Below are 24,423 nucleotides of genomic sequence, written 5' to 3'. Positions count from 1 at the left end.
AGAAAAGCTTTGATTTTCCTAAATTAATTAATTCCTTTTCCAGTAAATGAGAAACTTCAATACATTAATGCAGTGTTTCCCAAACTGGACCCACAAAACATTCAGAAGTATCTTCCTAAAAATATGCCGATAAAAATACATAGAGTTTCTGCACAGAACATTACTTATTTTTGATACAAGGTCACTTGCCTCATATAAAACACATGTTGAATGAACCCTAAGGGTCTGCAAATCATAGGGAATCATAGTTTGGGAACCACTACATTAGTCCATATTATATATATATATATATAATATGGACTAATGTATATATATATATAAAGGAACATATAATATGGACATTAACATATATTATATATATATATCATATATATATATGGCATCATTTAATATAATATATATAATTATGGACATTAACATCATATATATATATATATATATATATATGGACATTAATATAATATATAATATGGACATTAACATATATATATGGATTATATATATATATATATATATATATATGTTTAATGTCCATATTATATATTATATTTATTCTTGTTTAAAACAATAACATCATGCAATTTCCTTGGATTTGTATGAAAATATGGTAGTTTTGTTGACAACAGATTTTTGAAATAAAAATAACTGTCATAATAATGTGTATAGGTTTTAAATTAGTTTTTGTATTGTTTTAGATTATAATTGAAGTTATTAAATAGTTACTTTTAGAAAGGTAAACAATAATAATTTGCTTAGTATAATGGTTGAATCAAATTCTAGCCCGACATGTATCGACAATTGTGATAATTTAAGTACGAAGTTGCTTTAGTTTTTATAATTGGCTTTTTAATATGATATTGTTAAGAAAAATTTAAGACTTTACATAAAAGAGCACCATTGTAATATTTATGTAATTATTGTTTGATAGAAAAATACAATTTTTAAAATTTATCTATCTTGGCTCTTAATTATAAAAATGTGAATTTCGGTTAAATAAAGAGAAAACAATTAAACAAATCATTTTTTATTTTAAATTTTGTAACAATTACAACATATTTCTACAAACTGGAATGACAATGCTTTAAAAATGACCTCAGTTAAGTAAAAAACGTGAAATATGTTCGTAAACCACAAAAGTTATGGCTGTAGCAGGTGTCACCCGCAACAAGTTGGGGAGTAGACCCTTATAAAAACCACCAATCCCTTCATACCTAAACAAGAAGGGAAATACATTCCTTAAAATCTCTATTTTTTCTTAAATTAATTTGTTATTGCAATATTAAACGACTTTCCGAAAATTACATAAAACTGTCATTTGTATCCAAATATATTATCGTGCAATTATCAATAAATTTAAAAGTTACAAACCAATTTAAATATATAAAAATTGGGAAACTTTATTCCTCGGAAGTTGTGCGCATGTATACGGGGAAACAATTTCCCCCCGCGGTTTTGAATCCGGAAGTCGCACAAAGCTGTTGGTCGGTACACACACATTTAAGCAGAGAGGTCACATATAAGATTTGAGAACATCATGAGAACATAAGAACAAATTAGACTTGATGACAAATACTAGAAACAATGAAAAACATTGAAGTGCAAAGAAAATTACATGCGTGTTTGAAATTTTTTACAAAACAAAAGATGTGAAAAGGCAATAAAAAGAATTTTTTTAAGCAGTTAGATTTTACAGAATTCATTAGTCACGCAACAGAATTTTTAAAAGTACACAGAACAAAAAAACATGACAGAAATTTTTACACGAAAAAAAGAATGGAAAGAGCATTATTGCATACAGTATGGAATGAAATTTACATTTTGTCTTCTGCATAACTTAATATTATACATCTAATAAATAAAGCTCTGGATTAAATAAATACGTGTCCAAAATGTTCTAATGCCCTCAACGCGTCCTAAATCACGGAATTCGTTATTCTTCCTGATTGGCGAGGATAATGTCCGAAGGCCGAAATTTCTCATATATTAGAAAGACGATGCATATATTTGGGGTGACATGGATTAAATATGCTGGTAGACCTTTGTAAAAACCCCTTATGCCTTCAAACCTAAGAAGGAAAACTATCCTAGGGTAATCAATCTATTCATGGTATTTTTAATCACTAATTATATTACTACAAATAATCTCACAAATTAAAGAAAAGACACATTTTATCCAGCATTTGTTTTAAAATAAAAAAATAAATTATTAATGTCTTTTTTAAAGTAGCTTAACAATACTTTTCAAATGTGTTGCAATTGGTATTGTCGTGTGTAAATGTAGTGTTGTAAATTTCCAATTTCTGAAAAATGCATTTCAAGTAAATTTTTAAAAAAAATTAGAGCTTTCTTTGAGTATTATGAATTGCTTGGCTAACTTTTACAAAATAAAATCTACTGTTGACAAAGCACACTTTCGATTAATAGGGACTTTAAAAACAACAAATAAATACAGTAATGTGAATGATGGTAATTTAAAAACATTAAAGGATGATATTGTAATACTATTCATCATATTTAAATGTTCATCTGAATTGTTAATATCTATGCAAAAATCATGGCTAAGAATGCTAAAACTAATTTTCTATTTTACAAACATATTTGTAAATTTTTCTAATAATTACACTGAATATTTTTTAAAAGTCATAAATATATATACATTTACATTTATTATTTGAATATTGATCTTTCGTCTACAATTTATTGAAGATAAATATACTGAATAAAGAATATGTCTTACTTTAACTTGAGAGAGACATTTTTAAATTAATTAATTTCTGAAGTATTTAATTATTATATTAAATAAGATATTGCAACTTTTTTTAAATTTATTTTTTGAATTTTTTATTTCAATAATAAAGAAAAATTCAAAAATTGTATGTATAATGCTTACAATGATTGATCTATTTTTATTTGATAAAAATAGATCATTCTTTAAGTCAGACTAATTTCAAAAATTTTTATGAGATTTTATTTGTCACTTATAACTTATATAACCAAAACATCAAATGAAATATTATTACAGATAATTTATATTTATTATAGGCAATAAAATAACAACACAAAGGTGTAAGTAAATGATTTGAAATGTTTTAAAACTTTCCATCATTTACTTGTAGTATTGTGCTAGGGCAGGAATGGGCAACCTTTTTTTATGTAAGGGCCACGTTTGAAACTTTCGAACCGACATGGGCCACACATAAGATTAAATATTTGTGATTTACCTGTGTTTTTTTCATATATTCATAAATTAACATAAGTATATTGTACTTAATGTGACTGCTGGAAGTGATGCAAATGTAATACATCAGATGTATTTGGCTAAATATTTGTCATCGAGCTTATAACAAATATATTGAGTTTTTATTGTACAAAACCACGTGCAAATCTCAAGGTCAGTCAGTCTAGCATTGAAAGTAATGTAAAGTTGAAATGTTCTCATATGTTGTTTTTATATTTATTACTGTCCAGTTCTAAGTCTGAATTGTTTTTAAAATATTAATAATTTTCTAGTTCAAACACTTTTAATCTCAATTTTAGAAATTAATAGTAACATTTATTATTAAACAGAAATTCTAACTTCGATATTTAAAATTCAAAATTCCACATTAAAAATTCTATTTCCGTAAAATTTCAAATATTTAACATACCTTTTTCTATAATTCGGATAAACCACAGTAGATAAATAGTATGTGATTTGCAAAAAAAAACCAAAAAATTAAATGCAACAATACAAAGCATTTGTAAAACTTTACAGCTCTATATGAAGTGTCCAGTGAAGTCAGGTTAAGTTACCAGATAGTCCTTGCAATCAGAGTTGGCCTTGTTTATTTTTGTGTCCCATTAAAGAAATTGTTTACGGATGCACATAACTCCCTTGGGCTTCACTTTTTAAGACTAAATGGTCAAGCACGTATGGACAGTCTATGAAAGTATATGTGCATTTGTAAACAATTGTATCACTCTTAAAGATGCAAAAATAAACCAACCCAAGAGCCAACTATAGTTGCATCAAATATGTGTACGAAGTGGGCTCTTGGTATTTAGTACAATTACAGATCACTAGATGTCAGTATTTTAAATTTTTATTTTATTTAGCATAATATCATTTTGTAATATTTTGTGCGACATGGATTGCACAATATACTAATGCGGACCACAGGTTGCTCATCCCTGTGCTAGGGATTAACTGGGATTTAAAAAATATATATTATGCATGGAATATAAACTGAGTTTGTGCACAATGTACTTTATGTTATAACTTATATGTTATAACATTATAACTTTATACACAATGTACCAGTATAAGCTTAAGAAAAGTTTGACATTAGAAGTCTATTTTATAAAATTGTGGAACCAATTGTATTCCTTTATTGAGTGTGAATCATCATTGCTACGCATGCATATATAAGAATGTGACCAGTGTTTGTTGAATGTACAGTTTTTGCTTTGTACGGATATTTGTAATTTTGCTTTTAGTAGTTATCATCTATTAATTACAACCAGAGTAAAAACAAACTTGATTTGGATTTACCGAATTCGAACAATTGAAACTTCTACAACAAGCATTCAATGTATGCAAAGGCAGGCCAAGCAACAAAGAGGAGCTGTGACAGAATATTCATTCTGTTTTAAGCCAAGACAATTTGAGGTGAGTTTATTACTTATAAACAAATTTACATAAAATTTAAATATAAAATAATTGATGTTTAAATAAACCCACTTAGGTTTAAATTCTATAGTGTATGACCAATGAAAGATTATATTGTAGATCAGATTAGAAAATTTAAAATGTTTGTTATATTTTTACAATGTAACCGGTTTGGATGCACAACCGCCATCTAATGTTGTGTGTTTATAATTATAATGTCAGATAAATATAACGCAAAATACATCATGCACAAACTCTATTTATTTATTATAAGTTATAAGAAAAATTTCTGTAAATCTCAAGAAATATTAAAAACTGTTTTAACTGGTTGAGAAGCATTAATTGAGCTCAAATCATTTTGAATTTTTGTTTTTTTTATAGAGTACTGGTCCAATACTCATCTAAAGTTCAACAATATGTTTAATGCCTGAATCAATGTTTATAAAATCAGCATGGATGCATGCCACCAGAACAGTAGTGTAATTTACTATTAGCCATTTTTGGCATCTAATTACAAGTATATAGAAATTATATAAAGAAAATATTAATTTCTGTTTAGTTTTACATTACAGTATAATTTATTAGTATTTAAATATTAAATAAAAATTTTTTTGTTATTTTCGTTAACTCAATTTTTTGCAAGAATTCTGTCATTTCAAAACTATGGTTGTAAAGTCATTCTTAAGAATGGATGCCTGTAAAAATATCTGAGATCAAATTGATTACGGAATTGTTATTTTCTACTTTTAATATATTTTTTTGGCCACAAAATTCCAGAAATCTTGACAGCATTTTTCTGATATAAATTGAAAAAAGTGATTGCTAAATTGAGTTACCAAATATATTTTATTTGAAATTTCTCATTAACAGTTTAATTTATTTAATACTGTATAACAGAATACAAATAAGTTGAAATGGAAGGAAATTTAAAATTTAAATTATAATTATATAAAATAGAAAAACAACCATACCAAAATAGCATATACAAACTTAAATTTCCTTTCATTCCGACAATCAAATTTTAATTACAGTTTGATCAACAACTTACTTACAAAATTCCTTCAAGTAAATTATATTTAGTAACTAACATGAATTTAATATTCACCTCTCTTCACCTTATTTATTTTAGTCACTAATATGAAATCACATGTATATCTGTGTGTATGTCTATTATTAACTGCAAAATAATTAAAATAATTCTAAAATTTCAACAGTCTAAAAAAGTATATTTTGTTTCATAACTCAAACAATAGTTTGAAATAATTGCTATCATATACTGAATAAAGAAAGGCACAATGGACTATGCTTAAATATCTAACTATACAGGAACAATTGTATTTAAGACTATTTTTTTTTTACTTTCATGTAATTATTATAGATGAGTAAATTAAAGAAATTTCTACAAGCAGAAATAATGAATTATCCAAAAATTAAATAGAGCAGTTAAACTGCTTGATTTTTTTCTATCATAAAAATTACAGGTGCTAAATCAGAGCATTATAAAAGTTGTATTTCTGGTTATTTTCTGATAATATAGAAAAAAGTCTGAAATATAATATAAAAATTATCTAATTTATTACTTGTAACATTTAAATATAAAATCAAACTTAAATAGCATACCTTTTAATTCTTATATAAGTCACCAATTTTTCAAAAATACATTTTACAGAAAAGACTAAAGATCAATAACATTTTATGATGCTGTGCCAAAGTAACATTGCAATAGCTCAGTGTGCTACTTTTATTTTGCAGAAAGATTTGTGCCTATTATTCTCTAAGACTTAAGAAAAATATTATATTTAGATGCACATTAATCTGATCTAATTTAACTGTTTTTAAAACCAAAGTAAATAATAATTCATGCAAACAAACTTTCCCAACAAAAAGTAAATTTTGAAAAATAGAATATGCACTAAAATTTTTATCATTCAATTACAAGCAAATTTAATGTGAAACAATACTCATATTTTAGTTGCATTTGCTACAGTCTTTAGTCAACATTCATCGACAATAGAAAAAAAATATGGAAAAGTGAAAAATTAATCTTGCATCCTTATAAATTATTCTATTGTGTTTTACAAATCCATGTTATGTATCATGAATTTTATAAAGCTAAAGCTTCACACCTACAGCTTGCATATATGATACTGAACAAATTTATAGTCAATGTAAACACAGTAAATGGAATTTTATAGTAGTTACAGAGCAAAGAGCATCCTCTTCACTCTAACTGCTATAAAATTCCATTTACCATGTTTACATTGACTATGAAAATTAGAATAAAACATAAAAGTTTGTTTTGAAGCATAAATGAATTAATTATAATACTAAATGCTAAAATGAAAAGCTAAAAAAAAACTGATAATTTTCCAATGTTGAGTGGTAATTAACTATTAGCATCACTCAACATAAAAAAGTCTAAACAAAATGCTCTAAAATTCATTTTTTAAATCATCATTAGTTTTGTTTATATCTTCATCAAAATGTTATAAAATTTGTTGAGAAACAAACATCCAAATTTTTTATCAAGATGGAAAAGATTCATGCCTGAATCTTTCCCATTTTGATGAAAAGATAAAAATGATCGTTTTTCATATTTTTACTCCAACTACAACAGATCTCATCTGACGTGGACAGTTTAAATAAATAACAGAAAAATACTTAAGGTATAAAAAGGACATTTCATTTAGGGAGAAATGCTTTTGAAACCATTCTTTTAAAGATCAAATAATGGAATAAAATAATTACTTTCCTCTTATCATTTTTACCTAATTAAGAATGATGAAATAGAATCATTTAATTATTCTACTTTATTGTTGCTGTTATATGATCAAGTTCTGCTGAAGATGTGATGATGGAACAAAACAGTTCCAAAAACATTTATACTTGAATAAACTGTCTCTTGTTTCCTTGTACATTACAGTAGAGTGTCGATTTTCCAAATCAATTGGGAACCGGGGTTATTCGGAAAATCGATTTTTGGGATAATCGATTATGTATGAAAAAATACATTATTAATATCCCAATAATAGTATATTAATATAGCCCATGTCGAAATTTTTCTCCACTGTGTGTCACTTTGTGTTGAATTTTCCTCTATGTTAAGCCTAACAAAAATTTTTATAATAATAATCGTGGCTATTGTATCATTAAAAATTATTTCTTTATTTTGTACAAACAAAATAAATATATTGAAAAAAAAAAAAAAAAACTAGAAGTTAATCTAGTATCAAAAACATTTGATTCAGTACGACACAGTCGACTGGAACGCTTTCGGATAATCAACGCTCTACTGTAAATATATCTGTGTGTGTGTGTGTATGTCTATTATTAACTGCAAAATAATTAAAATAATTCTAAAACTATATAAAATTTACTCTAATAGTTAATTTATATTAAAGTTTCCACAGTAACTGAAAACAAAATTTATCTATATTTAATATTAAAAATATCTGTGATAGTTCTTATGTAATATTATCTGAAGTAAGTATCAATAAAGTTTACATTCTACAATAATTAAGGAGTTAAGAAAAGAGAATGAATATTAAATTTTCAATGTTTAGAGTTAAAGTAATGCAACTCTAAAGTATTTTATTTTTTGAAAATGATTTAAGATGTGATTTCATATAAATATATAAAATATATTATTATAGACACGTATAAATTTAAATGGATTAAAAAAAACCAAATTTATTGCATGAAGAATAATAATGTACTGGATAAATATAAAAGTAAATATTTCATTAGTTAAATCAAAGTAATTTATTTGTAAAAATAAGTTCTTTTAATTTATTACTACAATATTAAATATTATAAAAATTATCTAAGTTTCTATAAACTATTACTTAAGGCAATTGTATAGTTGAGTATTACTTATAGGTCACATTTCAAATGTGAAAAAGTAAACATTTTTAAGAATTTAAACATTTGAAGTAATGAAGATATTTAACAGAAACAATTCATCTAAAAAAATTAAATATCTGTATCATAATATAATGATAATACTTTACCTCCAAGTTTTCTTTAAAACATCAACAACACCAGCATAACTTTTGTGTTGATCTTGTAATCTTGCACGAACAACTTGATATGGGTAAGTTACACTAGCAGCGAATAGTTTTGATAACGCAGCAAAGTTTAAATATTCTAAAGTTCCCTTTAAAAACAAAAGAAAGGAACTGAGCATATAAAACTTATATAACTTTTTATTCAAAAAAATTGACTAATATTTTTAATATTAATTTACATAAAATTAATAAATTTATTGTGTATGATTTTAGTACAGTAGAGCATCGATTATCCGACTTATCGGTGTAACCGACCACGTTCTTAGTCAACAAATTCAAATGTCCGCTAGTGATGTGGCGCTACAATATTTGGTTATGTCTTGGCTACTTTATTATTATTTTTGTTAAATTTTTGCATGTTTTAGCTGGCAGCACTGGCTCGACCATGAAAGGGAGGCTAGTATTTAAACCAGGCCTAATACACTATACCAATAATGTATATTTTTGTAATACTTTTCGGTTATTCGACTTTTCAGTTATCCGACCAAACCCCAGTTCCCAATTAAGTCAGATAATCGATGCTCTACTGTATTTATTATTTTGTAATCTGTAAATTGAGGTGATTCTTTTATTAAAATTTTTAATCTTTAAGAAAGAGCCAGAAATAAAAGGCTTAATATTTTAATTAGCAACATTAAATTTTTTATGATAATTTTTATTTCTACAGTTTGTTAATGATTAAACAAACCAAATATCAGGACTTGTTCTTCAAATTTTACATGTTGAGCAACAATCCTTCATCAGTAAACAGTCTCTGCAGAAGACATGGCCTTGAGAACAAATAAATGCATTTTTGTTGTTTTGTTTTGAGTATTTTCCCATAAAGTGCTCCATAGTAGAAGTTTATGAACTAAATTTTTTTCTGCAAAATTCTTTCCCACAGTCTGTATACAAACTTTTGTGTCAATCTGTTTATTGGTTACAGCTACAGGGTGCTCTGAATAGGAAAACTTTAATTATGACCACCCTATATATTCATTTATTACTCTTATTATTTATTATAGATCAAAAATTTTGTGGCATATTTAAAATTTTAAAAAATTATAGACTTTAAACTTACCAATTTTGCATCTGGTGGCAAATTATAATAATCAGCATAAAGTTTCTTCATCTCTTCATATGCCATAAACTGTAATGCACCATGAGAAACACCAAACATTCCTGGCAGAAAACCCTATGCATATAAACATATTTAAAGCATTACAAAGTATCAGAAGAATATTTGGTCTCTTAAATCAATTCAAATAATTCTAAAATTAACTTTATAGTATTTAAAGTCATGTTTGGTTTTCAGATGCCAACAGTGCAGCTAATATAAAGAATCCAAATAGGAAATATATAAAAACTAAGCAAAAATAATTTTCCAAATCACACTGAAAGCAGTGTCAGATTCCCTTGCTGGTCACAAGAAATTTATTCCTGAAGCTAACTTACTATACTTTAGAAATATTTTTATTTTTAAACAGCTCATGTTTTTCCAGATATAGACAAGTAATTAATAAAAATTTATTTATTTTCATTCTTTAATTCCTATAGTATTAAAAGGCTGTTTAATTATGCCCACCATAAATTCAACCAGTCCACAACTGGGACAGCTGGATGTATCACCCATAAAAAATTGCTGAAGTTTCCTGCTTGGATTTAATCCAGGATCCCACATAGTAGCAGGCTGTTGCCTTTACTGCTCAGTCATTAAGTTTAAATTTAATATATTGATATTTGAGAAATATTTCGGCTTATTTACAATTCCTGGATTATGCAGTTGGTTAAATCCTGAAGTAATGCAAAACCACAAGGTCTTATACATCATTTCATTTTGTCATTCCCAAATAAAAACAAAATCAATTCCTCAATAATTCAATTTATTTTTTATAAATTAAGCAAAAAATTACTATATTTTTATATGTCAAAAGTACATCATGGATAAAAATAATCAGGCAATTTAAGCTATAATCTGATTTATCATCTTAAACGATAGCCTACTGCTGGATTATTTGTCAGTCTATATTAAAAGGAAACTTTTAAATTAACTATATATCTAAATTTGTCCTAAAATGAGACAATTAAGACCCATTTTGGTGTAAAAATTAATTAGAAACTGATGCCCAGTTGTAACAATTTTATCCAATTATAGCATCATTTACAGAATCTTTACAGTATTCTGTGGAATGCCAGATATTTAGGCTAGTAGATTATAAACAAGGAATCTAGCAAGAATTTTATTCATTACAATTTTATGTTTTCAATTAAACTTCTACATTAAAAACTGAAAAATGGATAATCTAAACATTAAACAAAGATGTTAAATGAAACTTTATGTGAATAATGTGTTTTGAGTAAAATTTTCTTTGGACAACTTACAGAATGAAGTAGCAAAAGAAAACCAAAGTAAATTTTTTAATTCAATTTGTAGCTTTAAAATAAATTAACTTTTGTCAAATAGCATTGTCTTACTCATACATTTACTTATATTATGTTATTTTCGCATGTTAGAGTTTCTGTATTCACTATTAATCTAAGCCTTTAACAACATAACTTTATTGTTAATTACAAAAGGTTTCACGAGCTCTACATGGATGGCAAGCACACCTTGTGCTCCAATGCTGTAAAGATGCCCTCTCACCAGAGAGGTATCTGCCGCCCTCCCGTAGCCAAATTATAGCCACGACATATTAGACTAATGTAATAATAGAAAAACAATAAAAATTGATTTATCCAAGGGTTTATATTAGAAGATTAACACAAATTTGAGCAAAGCATATTTTCCTTTAGCATAAAGAATATCTATACATAAAGACATGCAGAGTGGATCCCTGTACAATGTGTTATACAGATCAATATTCATAAAACATTTCTAACTCTGGCTATTTCTCCATTAAGCCACACTCACAGTTCATACATAACATGAGGTTTATAAAAACATGTTTCTTATAATGCAGAATGTATCTCACATTGCACAGGAGTTCACTGTATATTTAAAATAAAAAGGTAAGAAAATAAAGAGAGCTTCTATATACATTAAATAAAATTTCTTCTCTTACCTTATATAATCCAGCAATACCTTCATATTTATACACTTTAATAAGAGCATCCAATGTACCTTTATATACTTTTGTAGTAGGAAGGGCTGTATTACATTCAGCATATTGCAGACATAGTCTTGTTTTTACAACCCAAATAGGGTTAGTAATAAATAAAGTAAGTACACCTGTTAGAATTAAATATGATTTTAGAATAGATATTTTCCATATCCCAAATGCAAGTTAGTCCTAATGATTTCAATTTTTATTTCTATTACATTCATTACTCATACTAATTATGCTCATCTAACACTATTATTATGAATAATGAATAAATTATTATTAATAAATTTAAGATTTTACTAATATGAGACTTATACAATGCTTTCTAGCAGATGGCCCAGCGTTGCTTGGGCAAAAAGTAATGATAGCAAAGATTAGTATTATTAGATCATAGCCAATCTTAACTGTTTTCACCAGGTGCAAGATTAGATCCACCTGTTTCCAGACTAATTAGAGAATTTTTACATGGTCTAAAAATATGTTCAATTTTCTACAAAAATGCAAAAAAACCACTTCTAAAATAGTATAGTAAAGCCAAGTTCTATAATATAATCCTTAACCCCCTCCCTCTCCACAGGGATAATTTCCAAAAATCCCTTCTTAGTGTGCCTTCTCATGGCATACCTTAACTGTGTACCAAATTTCATCTTTCAACTTGTAACTGGGCTCTGCACTTACTATTATTATTATCATCATCATCAACCCATCTTGATTATATTATAAGATTGGTTAGACTAACTAAACAAATTTTAAAAAACTTAATAACATTCAATACGTATTTAAATTTAAATTTTTTGAAAAGTCATAAAAACACTAAACTAAAAAATTCTTTTGTTAAATAAAAATAATAATAATAATAATAATGGATTCCTATTACAAATAAAAATAATAATATACTGTAACAATATTTTAATATATTGTTAATTTAAATAATAGCTAGGGGTGTCCCTAGTGGCTGTTTTTGGCATAGCAAGACTGCCCAGTTTTCAGTTTTATAGTAGATAATAGTGGTGCCCAAAATAGTGGGGAGCCAAGTTGTATATAAGTCATAAATAGGAGGGCCTCATTGATATTGATGACCTCAGCATAAACCGGCTTAAATCAAGACACCCTCCCCTATTAAGAGCTAAATCCCTGCATTCCAATAATTTCAACCTCACTGAATCTTGGAAAAGGCTCTGGGCTGATGTCTCTCCGGTGGACAGTCGACAACTTCCTTGTATCACAAAGCGACCACCTGGATTTGAGTTATCCAGAAATCTTTGGAGTGTGTTAAATAGGATTCGGACCAAACATGGGGTGTGCAGGGACAGTCTTTTTAGGCGAGGAAAAGTTGCATCCCCACAGTGTGACTGTGGTGCTGAAAGACAGACTATACACCATAACTTGGAAGATTGTCCAGTAAGATCTTTTCCAGGACAACTGAGTGACTTCCTGATTGTGACTGAAAGTACTTTAAACTATATTTCTAACTTAGATTTACATTTATGATTTGTGTTCTTTCATTTATGATTTGTTCTTTTTATGAATTAGATGTGTAGCCATACGCTAAATAAATAAATAGGAGGGCCACAAATATTTTGTATATTCCATATATATCAAAAGTAGGCCTATTTCTATCATTTGTAAGTAATATGTCAACAGGACTGCCAAGAGGGGTAGACCTGGAGAAAACTTAGGAGCCCCATAGTAATTCCTATCCTTACAAAATTAACATCATTTTTACTAACAGAAAATAAAATCTTTAAGACTGATTTTATTAAAGAAATACTCCACTTTTCATCTGTTCAAAAAATAAGAGACTAAGGGAGAGCTTGTATGGGGCTTGCTCCACCTTTGAACCCATACAAACTCTTAATGGCTGTGTGACAAATGTATTCATGGACCATAGTTTGGGCATCACTAACTATAATATTACATTTAAAAACTATACAACTACTTTTAAAGACTGGAAGATGTGCATAACGTATTAAAATCGTTAAATTAATAAACATTACAGTAATCATTGATATAATTTTCCACTTTAAAGACAAACTTTTCTATTAATAATTCTAAAATTATGATAGAAAAAATAGTTATAAATCTCAACAGTTTCTATTTTGGTTGACAATTTCCCTACATAAACATACATTCCACATTAACAAATTTGTAATATAATTTTATAATTTGTAAATCAACTAACAAAGAATTCTTGAAAACAGTGTATTACTGAAAACTTTTGGCCCAGTGTTTGATACAGAAAATGACAAATGGAGACAAAGACAATTATGAATTAAGAAATATATCAAATCAACAGTTCATAACAAGTATTTTTAAGGTTAAGAGACTAAAGTGATATGGGCATGTGAGAATGGACACAGGGGACTTACCATGGAATGCATGGAGTGGGGAGCAAGGAAGATACCAGACTGTGGGGAAGACCACCAAAAGATGGATAGACATCCATCTTTTGGTGGTCTTATATAAAAGATTACTATAAAACTGAAATAAAACATTCCTGATCAGTTTTGTTCAGGAATATTCTAGCCAAGTATGCTAGTCAGTCAACTTTAGTATTTTGTATTTAATTGTACATTATTTTGGAGTTTTGTGACAATTATTAGTTAAGTGACTTTCTTGTGTTCAATTATTTTACATGGGTTATAACTAATCTATCTTCAAAATGATGAATCATGATTCATCATTTTGAAAGATAGATTAGTTAATCACTTTCATAATGAATTAACAGCGATTCAACTTACATTAATTCAGAGTTTACTAAATGTCCAATACAGTAGAGCGTCGTTTATCCGAATCAATTGGGGACTGGGGTTGTTCGGCTAACTTATTTTTCGGAAAACCAATTATGTACAAAAAAATATATTAACCTGTCCCGTGTTGAAATTTTTCTCTGTTGCATGTCGAATGCATTGAATTTTTGTCGATTTTAAGCCTAATGAAAATTTTTATAATAATAATCATGGCTATTATATCGTTAAAAATTATTTGTTTATTTTGTACGAACAAAATAAATATATTGAAAAATATAAAAACAAAAAAATTATACTTTAGAAGTTAATCTAGTATCAAAAACGTCCGATTCAGCACGACACAGTCCGACTGGAAAGCTTTTGGTTAACCGACGTTTCGGTTGACCGGCTTTTGGATAAACGATGCTCTACTGTGTTGTGTTTGTAAAGAGAAAATTACTGTGTCAGAATAAATTGACTAAACTTCTGGAATAAGATAAGTTTGATCAATTCATTCTGACACAGTAATAAATAACTCCACTTTGCAAAATGATAAATCATGAATAAAAATAATTATATTCAATAATTTTAAGAGCCAGAAATGTTTTAAAGATATATTTAATACAAACCTGCTTCTGCAGCTGCTAGCATATGCCTTCCAGCACCTAACTGTTTATTCACATTTCCTTCTAACATCCATGCTTTAATTGCATTATAACTAAAAAATGTAAAAAGTTCTAATTTAAGAGTGGAAATCATACAAAACTTTATATGTAAATTTGTATCTAATAAGAAAAGAGCTCTGAAAAAGTACTTCAGAAATTTGTTTTAAAATATTTTGAAATAGATGAACATACAAACCAATTATAAAATTGTAAAGACAGGCATGCAACTAATCATAAAAATGTAAATGTCTTTATAATTCCAACAAATTCTATTCTTTAGCATATCTGGCTTTTAGTACTGCTGAAGGTGATTTTCCACATTTACTTGTGTTTTTTTGATGGGCATAAGAAAAAAAGGATCTTTTGTAATTATCAACTCATATTATCAATATAAAAACATTTTGGTTCCTTGTGTCCAAGTGATAGAACTATTATAAAAACTATTTACGTATTAGCCCGAATATAACGCGACCCCGAATTTAACGCAACTCCAAAATTTTCATAAAGATATTTAGAAAAATAATAATAATACTCATAAAAGAATTCAAAGAAAGTAAAATTCAATCAGATAAGCATTTATTTAGGTATTTATAGCTAATAACACAGGTTACATTCATGTCAATGATCGAGTTAAGCCTAACACACGACTATATCACATAAAAAATTAAATATAAAATTCATGTGTAAAAATGTAAAGAAAATATCTGTTAAATCTTAAACACAACATTTTTCTGAGTAAAACAAAATAAAAACTTAGTCAATTGGTCGATTTACAACTCCGAAAGAAGCATTTGAAAATAGGGTTATAAAACAATTAGCGTTTATTGACTTTCGCGTTAGGGGGTAAAGCGGGTCTATTGACAAATTTTCTCGCAGTAGTACGAAATTTCTACTGACTTAACTTGAATGAGTCATATTTCTTCCCCATTTACAAACAAACCCGATGGCAATCGGTGAAACATGAGATAAATTACAGCGAGTTGAAATTTGATATGTTTATTTTTTGCGTTTTACGTATCAAATTACATTAAATTCGACACAAATAAAGCATTTTTGTCAATATAGAAATATTTTACATTGTTTAAAAGTAGAGAAAATAAAGAAAAGAAAGATGTAATAATAATTTTTCGAGCGAAGCCAAAAATTTCACAATTTTAAGATAAAAAATGGCGTCTGTGAGAGCCCACGTGACTAAAAGGCGGTCGAAAAATCACGTGACTAATGAACTTCGAACAAGCGGAGACATAGCCTTACTATAGTAGCGCTATGCAAACAAAAGCGCAGGCCTACTAACTAGATCACATGGTTGTTTTGAAGTGGTCGGTCGAGCTAGGTCTGACGTTCAGTCGCGTTTCAATCTCTGTAGGAAAATGTCCTTGTTTATATTACATTCCATTACTTAAACCCCGAATTTAGCGCGAGTCGATTTTTTAACGGAAAATAAATGGTCGAAAAATATCGCGTTATATTCGGGCTAATACGGTAATATTGAATAATGTAACAATGTGAGTTTCTATTTTTTTAACAAATATTTTTTTGCCGTAAGTACCAATTCCCACTTTAGTATGTGCATATGTTAATTAATTTCATTAAATGTCTGAACTAAAATTAACAAAGACTAATTAAAATTGCTTACAATATAATCTCTAACTTAATATGCTACTTGCATGTGAGAAAACTGTTACTAATGTTTTTGGTCTACTCCTAAGACATTCTGCTACTAGTGTTCTATTTCAAGTAGATTCGATTTTGAAAAAATCTACTTGAAGTAGGTCTTAGGTACAGACAGAAAACATTAGTAATGGTTTTCTTTTTTTTTTTACTTACGTGCAAGGTCTACATAAGGTCGATGAATTTTATATTGATTAACATTTTGTTATTATATGATCAATTTAATTGTTTGGTCAATATATATATTATACTGCAATTTTATATAAATTGATGTTGACAAATGACTGTTATAGCATACAAGTCTCATCAAATTTAAAATCAATAACTCTGAATAATCCATCTGCATCTGGATAAACATCACAAAGTTGATTTGGATTTGAAATCAATAACACATTTGTCTTCTAAAGAGAATAATGGATCAAATGCCACATTTCTTTTTACTTGTTTTCATACTAATTCAAATTTTTCATCAAATTGTAACATGCTTATTAAAAAAAAATTCTTACAATTACTAATATATTTAATAAAAAAGTTATTCTAATGTCATGAATTTCATACTTTTCAGAATAACACTTTTAGTTTTCCAACCAACCTCCACAGACATCCATGAGAAAAGTTTTTCAATGTATGAACATATTCCTAATACACTTTCAGTTTATGTTCTTTTTTGTTAGTCTTGCATTAATAGAATTCCTGCAATTTTTACTTCTACTAGTGGAAAGAACTACTACTAGTGGAAGAAACCAAAGCATAGGAAGAAAAGGATTCAGATGTGGGATTTAAATTGACAACTTTAGAACTAAACAACTTTATTCACGTGAAATAAATAACATATATAATGTCTTTGTTTCATGCGTGAACTTAATATTTAGCTGTTTAACTTGCTTGATAAATTTATACACATTTTTCATCATAGCAAACTTTCAGTTTAACAAACATTTTTAGGAATCCCTTTAAGTTTGTTATAATGTTTGTATTTATATAGTTTGGTTTATTTATTAAAGTGAATGAATAGAAAATTATTAAATATTCTATAATAAATTTACAATCTTTTCTATTCAGACAAATCTAGACTTTAAGCTATTAACATATATGAATTAAAAGAGTTCTTACAATAAAAAGTAAAAGCCCCATGCTGTTCCAGCACCCCAACAATTGGGCACAACTCCTCGATACAATCCTTTTACACCTTCTTCTCTCACTATCTGACTAACGGCATTTCTAAGATTATGATATTTGGGTCTGTTTTTTAATCCATCGTTTACTAAAAAAGAGGAGGGGAAAATAATTAAAAATTAGTTTCAATATAATTTCATCAATTTATTATTTTCTATAATACACTTGTAAAATTTATTATAAAATTATCATCAAAATAATCTGATAGATAATATTTATTATAAACATTTTTTATGATTTTAAATTTATATCATATGTTATCATCAAAAATGATATGATAAAGTTTTACAGAAAGATAAACATAACCAATGTTTTAAATTTGTATTGCAGGAACTACCAAATACACTTCTCATTTGTTTAAATTCAATATTGTCAAAGCTCTATATTTATCATTATTCAGGCAATTCTCCAATAGCTGACCATTTTTGTCATCTAGTCAACATGAAAACTATTGTCAAACTAACTATTCATCTCCCCACCCCGTCAATCTTTAACCACCAAAATTTAATAGCATCAATCCTCCTAATAAACAAACCTCCCTGCAAAATTTCCGAAATTTTCAACAAAAGCACAGGAGTTACTAAGCTTCAAACAGGGTGAATAAAATTGTGCCCCCCCCACACATGAACATCCATACATACAAAAATTACCCCAGAATTTTTTGCATTTCTCGACGTTTCAAGGAAGTCCAAAAATGTAAAAATCTGGGGGGCCATTTTTTGCCAAATTGCCACACTTTCCCTCTGTTATAACAGCCAGGAAAGTAAAAATATAAATATTGAACAAATGGACTAATTAATTCATAGCTGAAAATTTAATCTCAACAACAAAAATGCAATGAAATAAAATGCCAAATATATAAGAATACAAACTCCCCAAAATGTAATAAAATAATTAGACTTGAAAAATAAGTAAAAGAAAATATCAAACATTGGGGAAAAATTAAACACCTTATAAAGATTAAATCCTGTAATAAAAGCTAAATGTTGTGGACTTATGGATATATATATAAATATAAATTATTTTGGAATATTGTGCAAAAGCTATCTTCATTTATCTTTGAAAATTGTGTGTCCAAAATATTTGTATGTTACATACAAATACATAATTTATTTTTGACTTTTAAGTTTTATTAATCAAACCAAAACTCTAACATAAATATTCATCACAAAAAGGAACAATACTTCTGTATCAGATAACTTGTAAACATTTTGATGAGTCATGGATGATCTAGACCTACTGGTAAGGTTGTTCAGTTTGTTTTGTTGTTTGTCTATGGCAACGCAACACTTAGGCGATCTGCCAAGGGGGATGCCTTCCGGGAGGTCTTTTTAAGGGTAAATCACCCTATTCAGGCATTACAGACATGGAGAAAATTCAGAAAATTCCACAAGGCCAGCCTGTCCTGGCGAAGTCCAAACCCACGAGTGAACTCCCAGTGTTCAGGAAACAGAACTGCTTGGCCACTCAACCTTTAACCACAAAGGGGCCTAAGGCTTGTTTAGACATGTCCAGTAATTTAGTCAAATGGTTAGTAGATACTTACTACTAAACAGTTTAGTGCATAAAAAGTGAAGCTTGCTGCAGCTGAGCATGCAGCAAGCTTCCAGATGGACAGGCATAGATGTATTAGTGGTGGCAACAAATACAGCAGCAGATACAAGGGGAGGACTACACGGGCTAAGTAGGGTGACCAGATTTTTGCGGCAAAGGGGATATCAACTGTTACTTTTTAGGGTACACAGTAGCATCCTACAGGTATATGTATAAGTACTCTCAAAAGAGTACTGTGTATACACATTACTGAGACCTAAACATTCTAATTTTGATTAAGCTTGTTTGCTTCATCAAATAGCTCTCCTTTAATAAGGTTTATAGCTATATTTTTTGTTGGGCAGCAATTTGAAAAAATTATTAAACCTATAAATTCCCACTGTCAGTCACCTGTCTGTCCTTCCTTAATCTCGAAAACGGAGCTAGATAGATGAAACTCGAGACCAGACATGGAAAGCTTAGGGGCAGGAGGCCCCGATTAACTATACATGAACTTCTGCTTTGAACTACAAATCATATTATTTTAATTCAGAATTTTCCCTGAAAAGGAGTTAGATAACCAGCACGACTCTGTTGCTAACAGGAAGAGTGTGATGTACAGGGGCAAGACTCTACTAAAAAATTTAAGCCTGGCATTGTGACAATGTTATGATAAATAATTGCTAATTCTAATTTTAAAACTTGGCTCCTTTCTGGAATTTCCTCAAAAAATTGGTTACTTCATTAAAAAAATTACTTGGAAATGCCAAAGACATTGGACACACATGGTGGAAAACTGTGGCGACATTATTACAGTAACCACAAGGAAATGAAAAACAGAGACAAGATTCCATTCCAGGGACAGAGGATCAAAAATGGGGATGACAGATGGTCACCCGAGCTGAAATCCTCCCCACTGACAAAAAAATTTTTTATTTATTTGTTCAAACTTCAAAACATTGTTTTTAAAAACATTTATGAAGGCAAATATGGTTTATCAGACTGTCTGTAATACAATTGTTGTGCATAGACTAATAAAAAGTTACTTATTAAATATTTGAATATTTTAAATTTATGAGTTAGCCCTCTTTAGGTACTTCTGGGTCTAATACTAACTGACTAATGCTACAGGAAATGTTGAAACTAATGATATTAACTCAACTAAAAACAATCCTTTTTGAATTTACTTAGTTGGTCAGTGATAGTGGAAGAGGCTGTTTACTTGACCAGGAAAAAGAATTAAATGGATTTACTGAACTAAATCATTTCATTACACTACTCAACTTTACATATTCACTGTTTGCTTGTGGTAAGTTACTAAAGTACTGGATGTATCTGAACAAGCCTTTAGTAAGCATTAAGAACTAAATTGCCAATGGAGAACTCTCACCAAATTTGAGATATTCCAGGATATGATCATGGATAAGTGTTCTTCATGAAAGAAGAGAAAGACAGTTCAACATTGCAAATGAACAAGGATCAAGAACAATGTGGATTCAAGATATGGGGAACTTTGACCTACTATCAATTAGTCATTGAACTAGGATCCTTAGATTCCTTCTGCCTTCCACCTAATCACTTTGACACTAAACAGAAAGACTTAGATAATTCCCCTTTAGACTAGCTATTTGTGAAGCTCCAGACAAGGTCCAAACCTCTCATTAAATGTATTAAAACTTTTTATTATAGAAAGAAACGAATTAAATGCTTATAAAATAAGCACAATGAATGTATGAGTAAATAATGCAAGTCCTAAGACTAACCATCTCCAGTTGGGATTAAATCTGGCATCAGATTAATGTCAAAGTTCACTTCTCTTGCAAACTGAGTTAGATACAACAACTAACCCGTTATACATAAAGACACCAACCAATGCTGAATTATTGGGATAGAAAACGGTAGTTTTGATTTATGCTTGGAAACAGGTATAATGCCAATCAATGAGCTTGGATGGGAAATTTAGACAAATCAAAATAGACGTTTAAAAAGACAAGTTAATAAAAGCCAATGTTTCAAGGACATGAGGAAGCTTTTCTACTGAAAGTTCTTTGACACAATCCTGTCCAAAGATCAATTCTTCACTTTCCAAATAAAAGACAAAGTTCTCTGCATAACATTTGTGCCTGCAGAATTCACTCTTGTTAAGATCTACTATGTCCTATAGGATCCCATTTACCTCTAACATTTCATCTCTCTGGCAAGAATTTCCAATCAGCCACTGCTGTGCTTATCTTCAAGTTGCCTGTAACACATTGTATATGATCCAACTTTTAGATATCCCTTACAAAATGAAAGGAAAAAGACCGCCCCAGGTGCAAGACTCACATTGGATTTGACTTCCAGAAATGTTCAGAATTAAAATCACTCTCCATTAGCATCCCTCAATTACAGGAAAACAAAGTTTTGTAAGCTATTGATTAACAGTTTTCATACTGATGTTGCCTATATTCGGTGTTCAAACAATCCACATACGTATCTTTGTTTTGGCAATCTAACCAAAAAAATCTCCCGTTGATAGCCGATGCTGGAGTGTATAAAACTGAAAAGCTCCCTTTTCAGTTTTGTGCACTCCATTATTGGCTGGCTAGTTAAAGTTACTGTAAACCTTACACATTGTTGTCCAGATATTATGTAAACTCTCTCATATATGATCAAGAAAATAATGTATTTCCTAACTATAATAAATAAATATATTTAGAGTCTTGATGAAGTGTGGATATTTTCACACTCCATCAAGACTCGTACAATACTCGTCTTTAAACAATGGGTGCCATAACTAACTGCCAAAGTTTGCGTAGACAACCACTCGTGTCTATTTTCATAAGAACCAAACTGCAGACCTCACACAATTTATTCGAATAAAGAAATATAAAAACTAAAGAATATTTTCTCCGAAATCTGCATAATTATTTAATTGTCATTATTGACATTATAAAAGAAACTATATAAATTATGATAAAGGATCATCAAAGCATTTGCCATTTTACTATACAAAAAACTCCTTTCCAACAGCACAAAAACTAGTACAGTTACACCTCCAAACAAGACAGTCAGACCTCGTCAGAACCGTAGACCATACCCAAAGGAGCAAAAACGTCAAAGGAACCATACCTCTACACGCATTCACGAGATATGGCCTACTTCCTGGTTGCACGCAATCAAGAATGCATCACTCTATTAAGACCATCACATTTAACTATTTAGCCCACACAACCGTGCCAGCTTCAAACGGCCCACTCGACCGTACACAGAGTACTCGACATTATATAGTTTTAGGGGAACACGGGCTCGTCCCGACGCTCTGCACAAAGACAAGCCCGTGTTCCCCTAAAACTATATATCAAGTATTCTATACACTAGTATGCCGGTTCACGACAAAATCCGACCTTCCGAGGCAAATATCTCACAAAGGGTCGCACATACGGGTACGGTTCCATTAACTTTTTCGCTCGTACAGGCGAGACCCGTAACTCTGGGTGGCAAATCCTTCATTTGGAATTCACATCTTACCCAAAAACAATCATAACCACTCTACTAGTTTAATTATTTCCAAAAAAAAATTAAATTTTAAATTTTCTATAAAACTTAAATGACATCAAGACTTAAGAATTATTTCAAAACTGTGTTTTAACAAATCAAATTATAGGAATTTAACAAAAAAGGTTTTGTTCAATCTGTACCATATCTAATCGATATGTTTTTCAAGTGATAACATTATAACAAAATGCAAAAAACGTTAGAGATTTAAAAAATGAATTGTTACCTGCAAATCTTATCTTTAAGAGATCTAAAGGATGTAGTATTAAGGTCGACGTTAAGCCCCCACCAATGCCGGCAACTAAGTGCTGATATTTGATATGGGATAATAATTTAAACCCTACAGAATTTTTATAATTTTCGTTGAAACTCGTCAAGATATTTTTCATTACAGAAAGATCTACGTTTTTTTACTTTTGATCAAGACCGATGCAAACCGATTCAAATATAGAAGCGAAAGTGTGCGCTCTTATCGTTACATCACAGTTCTTCCCGTTCCGAAAGTAACAAAAATAAACATGCACCGAACACGCCGATCTTGCTCCAAATGCACCGAACCAAAAGTGGAGCTAAAATACGTCATTTCCGTATATAAAAACTTCGACTATCGGAACTCTAGTGGAGAAACTTGTAAAAACAAAAACAAAAAAAAAATACAAAAAAATTAAATACGGTAAATTTTTACTGTTGTATAAAATCATTATTTATTTACTAAATTAAAAAAATTCTGTAAAAATAAAATATTAATTGTACGATTAGATGTTTTACAAAAGAATTAAATTTCATAGAAGTAACAAAATTTTCGAATTTTAGCCATGCCGATGAGGTTAGCCGTTAACTTTACATAGAATACATTTATAAAAGGGTCCTTGCAAATTCGTTTTTAACTCTTTTCTCCTTGTAAGTACTGAGGGCCTCATTTAGCAAGCCCATTATGGATTCGGCCAGGCCCATAATGGGGCAACCGGGTGGTGAGGGACGGGATCCGACATATCCGGTCGAACCCGCCCCGAAAAATTCCTGGCGATTTATCGGCCCGTCCAGATCCGAACCCGCATCCACCTTAGCGGTAGGACGAGCGGTCAAGCTCGGCCATCCGGACCAGAGGCGTAGCGTAGTAGGGGCGGCAGGGGTGGCCCGCCCCGGGCGGCATTTTTTTCACAATAAATAATAATAATATCTTCAATAATAATAACTCATTTCATTTCATATTTTTGTCGCACCTACGATTCGGACCGATTGAAATGAGCACGAAATTTTTCATTACTTATTCTGTGACAAAACTGGGGAATCCCCTTTATTTAAATGAATATA

The 24,423-nt window shown here is 29.3% G+C and overlaps 1 protein-coding gene across 3 annotated transcripts; it reads right to left on the bottom strand.

The window, feature by feature from the left end:
• Nucleotides 1-1,008: 1,008 nt before the first annotated feature.
• On the bottom strand, nt 1,009-23,651 carry LOC136988606 (solute carrier family 25 member 32). 3 transcript variants are annotated; one of them, XM_067286509.1, is made up of 7 exons: nt 23,336-23,651; nt 17,977-18,127; nt 15,157-15,245; nt 11,757-11,923; nt 9,776-9,889; nt 8,659-8,804; nt 1,009-1,211 (listed from the first exon to the last, which is right to left on the bottom strand). In XM_067286509.1, exons 1-7 carry the CDS (start codon nt 23,496-23,498, stop codon nt 1,094-1,096), a joined length of 948 nt encoding a protein of 315 aa, XP_067142610.1. In that variant the 5' UTR covers nt 23,499-23,651; the 3' UTR covers nt 1,009-1,093. The 3 variants fall into 3 exon arrangements, with proteins under 3 accessions (XP_067142610.1, XP_067142609.1, XP_067142611.1); XM_067286508.1 differs by lacking the exon at nt 1,009-1,211 and adding an exon at nt 1,242-2,066; XM_067286510.1 differs by lacking the exon at nt 1,009-1,211 and adding an exon at nt 1,968-2,079.
• Between the last annotated feature and the right edge of the window lie 772 nt (nt 23,652-24,423).

The sequence above is a fragment of the Centruroides vittatus genome, unplaced genomic scaffold (genome assembly GCF_030686945.1).
Source record: "Centruroides vittatus isolate TY-2023 unplaced genomic scaffold, ASM3068694v2 scaffold_3315, whole genome shotgun sequence".
Lineage (NCBI taxonomy): Eukaryota > Metazoa > Arthropoda > Arachnida > Scorpiones > Buthidae > Centruroides > Centruroides vittatus.
The sequence above is the reverse complement of the archived record's forward strand: the minus strand, read 5'-3'. Positions and strand labels throughout refer to the sequence as shown.

What these genes read in the sequence shown, in the direction of transcription:
- LOC136988606 (XM_067286508.1), bottom strand. Translation starts at nt 23,498, where the DNA reads ATGAAAAATATCTTGACGAGTTTCAACGAAAATTATAAAAATTCTGTA. An exon ending in TGGGGCTTTTACTTTTTATT is followed by an intron (nt 15,246 to 17,976) that starts GTAAGAACTCTT and finishes TACATTTTTTAG; the next exon opens with TTATAATGCAATTAAAGCAT. An exon ending in GTATTGCTGGATTATATAAG is followed by an intron (nt 9,890 to 11,756) that starts GTAAGAGAAGAA and finishes TTATATGCATAG; the next exon opens with GGTTTTCTGCCAGGAATGTT.